The sequence below is a fragment of the Corticium candelabrum genome, chromosome 12 (genome assembly GCF_963422355.1).
Source record: "Corticium candelabrum chromosome 12, ooCorCand1.1, whole genome shotgun sequence".
Lineage (NCBI taxonomy): Eukaryota > Metazoa > Porifera > Homoscleromorpha > Homosclerophorida > Plakinidae > Corticium > Corticium candelabrum.
The window spans coordinates 5,076,094-5,079,229 of record NC_085096.1 but is presented as its reverse complement, the minus strand read 5'-3'; the positions used below and the strand labels follow the sequence as shown (position 1 = coordinate 5,079,229).

Sequence of the window (3,136 nt, the reverse complement as noted above, 5' to 3'; positions counted from 1 at the left end):
GCTGTGAATTCGCCGGGAGACGAACCCGACCTCTTCTTGTCGCTCATTATCAGTCGTAGACGTCCTCAACACTCGTCTATCCTCTCCATAACGTTTCAATCAACCTACAGACAAAGTCCAACCCATAACCGAACGAATTACGAGCGGGGAAACGCGTATTACGGTGGGCGAGTCTGCTCGAATCGAGTTGTTCACGTCGATGCGTCTCCCGAAACGTTCGCTTGGCCAAAAACCATTCACAAAAGAAAGAAACAGGTCGCCCAACTGTTTTCGAAAGAAAAAACGATCGGATTCGAAGTCTTTCGATGTCGAACGTCGGAACCAATCACGAAGACTAATGATTGGTCGCCAAAATTATGATTGGTTGCCAAACAAATATCCAGGCGGAGCTATTGAAACACACGTGCAACAAATTATATGCTGAATGCTCATTGGTCGCTGCTGGGGACAATATCGGGCGGAGGTAACACCACACTCATATTATGCGCAAAGCAATACAGCGCAAAATTTTCAATAAATAATATAAAATATATGCGGTTACAATGGTTGCACGCCCCTCGTTAGAGATGATAGGCTCGACTTCCTTCTATCCACGTGACGCTTTAAAAATTCCCATACGTTGAAGAATGGCGGCGCAATTTGACAAAGAAAATAACTGCTTGGAGCGGCACCAGTTGTCCAGACGAGTCTTATTCGGCTTCCTAAAGCTCTTCGCGTCGTCCAAATTAGAAGGACTCCTTTGGGGGTGTTGTAGCTGAATGGTATGGCTAGGTTTCAAGTTCATTAGATTTTTTGTACAAGTGAAATTCGGCGTTGTTGTTCATGGGTGTGGGTATGTTCTACCTCTTCAGTCAATTGTGTCACAAACGTCACGACTAGAGGTGGATGGTGAAATTCGAGCGGCAATTGTCAAAGCGTGCTAGGTAGAAGCTCAAATCTGCGCTCAAACCCTTTACCCTGGCGGAATTGTCAACTAGACAAAATGTAAACAATATAAAGATTACTTACCTGTGGCCTGCACGTTGTAAAGTAAACTTAAAATGAAGCAGATCTTCAATGGTATGGTACAGATTACGGCATCATGTGACTCGTTAGACAGCAACCTTAGCGCGAGAGTTTGGTACATGGCTGCGGATTTATACAAACATGAGCAATAAGACGCCAGTTATAGCATTAGCCTAGAGCAATTTGCGACTCATTAACATTTTGCAACCGTTTTCGAAATTTGTATTAACTAGCTAAGGATTTGAAACTAGGCTTGCCAGATGTGTGTGTGTGTGTGTGTGTGTGTGTGTGTGTGTGTGTGTGTGTGTGTGTGTGTGTGTGTGTGTGTGTGTGTGTGTGTGTGTGTGTGTGTGTGTGTGTGTGTGTGTGTGTGTGTGTGTGTGTGTGTGTGTGTGTGTGTGTGTTTGTATTCGTGATCGTGTGTGTGCTTGCATACGTGTGTTTATGTGTGCATGTGTTCCCTAAATACAATAATGCGACGCACCAAAGAAAGAGACATATTCGCCTAGGCTGTGCAGCTCTTAAAGTACTTTCACAGTATAGCAATACAAGTTAGACGGAACATTAATTAATTTACAAGCAATAATACAATCTCATCTAAAAAATCTAAAAGAAATGTAATTTGAAATATGCTAATCCGTAACATCAACAATTCACTATTATGTTTGATAACATTCAACTGCACACATTACAACGTTAAGCTACGAGACGAGATCTATAAACGCAGCTTTGTCACATTTGAGATACATTGCCATTCAATGCCGAAGGGGTCAGGCGACGTAATGCTGGTTCATCTCACCAAAGTTAACTGTTTGACTATCGCTTCGATAGCCAATCACGGTCTCGTAGGAAGGCGAAGCTCCCAATTCATTAGAATTGAATTGAAGACTGGGATATGTCACATTCAGATATGCAGATGGTACGAAACTTACCGACTGTGCCTGCGCCGGTTGTCCAGCAGATACTTGAGCACTTGTTGTCGTCGTTGTGATAGTGGTCGCCTGTCTGCGTCTTACCCCGATTATGACGATTAAAAAGATAGCAAATACCAGTACAGCCGATATTACATAAACTGTAACTTCAACAATTATTGGAGTCGCAGTACGACCTTAATATTAAAGAAATCTATACTCTTCACTCTTTCAAACAAGAAACAGATCAATCTTACGTGATTTATCATCTTTTCCAGGCGGTGATGTTGTATGCCACCACCACCAGTCAGTGGTTGGTACAAGTGTATCTAATACACAGACGGTAAAATTAAATCTATCAAATATGACTCTTCCTTATCCTAAACTAGGAAGCACGTGTGTGTGTGTGTGTGTGTGTGTGTGTGTGTGTGTGTGTGTGTGTGTGTGTGTGTGTGTGTGTGTGTGTGTGTGTGTGTGTGTGTGTGTGTGTGTGTGTGTGTGTGTGTGTGTGTGTGTGTAAAAATTGACGACCAACATACATACAATCGTTCACACGAACTGTTATAACTACCATTATCGTTAAAAGACGTCGACAGTAGATGACTTCCTATTTTACTAATAAATTATGAACACTCTTCTATTAACAGTTGGTAAGTTGAACGTGACGTCATCAGTCCATTGTTAATTAAAAACTCTTTCACACGCCTCTGCTGCAATTTATAAATGCTGATCTTAAAAAGTGAATTCTTACACAAAAGAATCTATAGACAATAGACAGAAATTTCTTCTGCTATAGTGGTTGTCTTACCGCAGATCACACTCGCATATCTAGAATGATTACAGCTGCGTATGCCCCAGCCTGAGAAACTGCAGTCATCTAATCGTGAATACCATCCAGAATGGCAATTAATATTGCTCATCCATATTTTTCCGCATCCTTGCCCGTGAGATGAGAGAGCAGTGGCGCACGAGTAACCGAGTTGCTTACACACCACATTCGCCTCATTCATACTCCAAAAGTCAGCACACACGCTTCCCCACTCCCCACTGTATAGAAATAGAAATTGCGCTTGAGTTGCAAAAGGATCGTAATCATCACTCACTTGTGATAAATTTCAACCCTCCCTGCATTTGCAGTATATCCATTAACAAGTCGAACGTCACCGTCGATTGGAGATTCTGCACAAAATTTTGTACATTCCTTAATTAATGTATATAAC

General features: G+C 41.9%; 1 protein-coding gene across 2 annotated transcripts in view; it reads right to left on the bottom strand.

Moving 5' to 3' along the window:
* Window positions 1–1,553: 1,553 nt before the first annotated feature.
* LOC134187815 (MAM and LDL-receptor class A domain-containing protein 1-like) overlaps window positions 1,554–3,136 on the bottom strand; it is a 10,130-nt gene continuing 8,547 nt past the window's right edge. For both annotated transcript variants that reach the window (XM_062655983.1, XM_062655984.1), the window contains 4 exons: window positions 3,020–3,095; window positions 2,725–2,963; window positions 2,174–2,245; window positions 1,554–2,113 (listed from right to left, as the gene is read on the bottom strand). In XM_062655983.1, coding sequence (XP_062511967.1) covers window positions 1,776–2,113; window positions 2,174–2,245; window positions 2,725–2,963; window positions 3,020–3,095 — 725 coding nt within the window. In that variant the 3' untranslated portion in view covers window positions 1,554–1,775. The remainder of the gene's footprint in view (window positions 2,114–2,173; window positions 2,246–2,724; window positions 2,964–3,019; window positions 3,096–3,136) is intronic.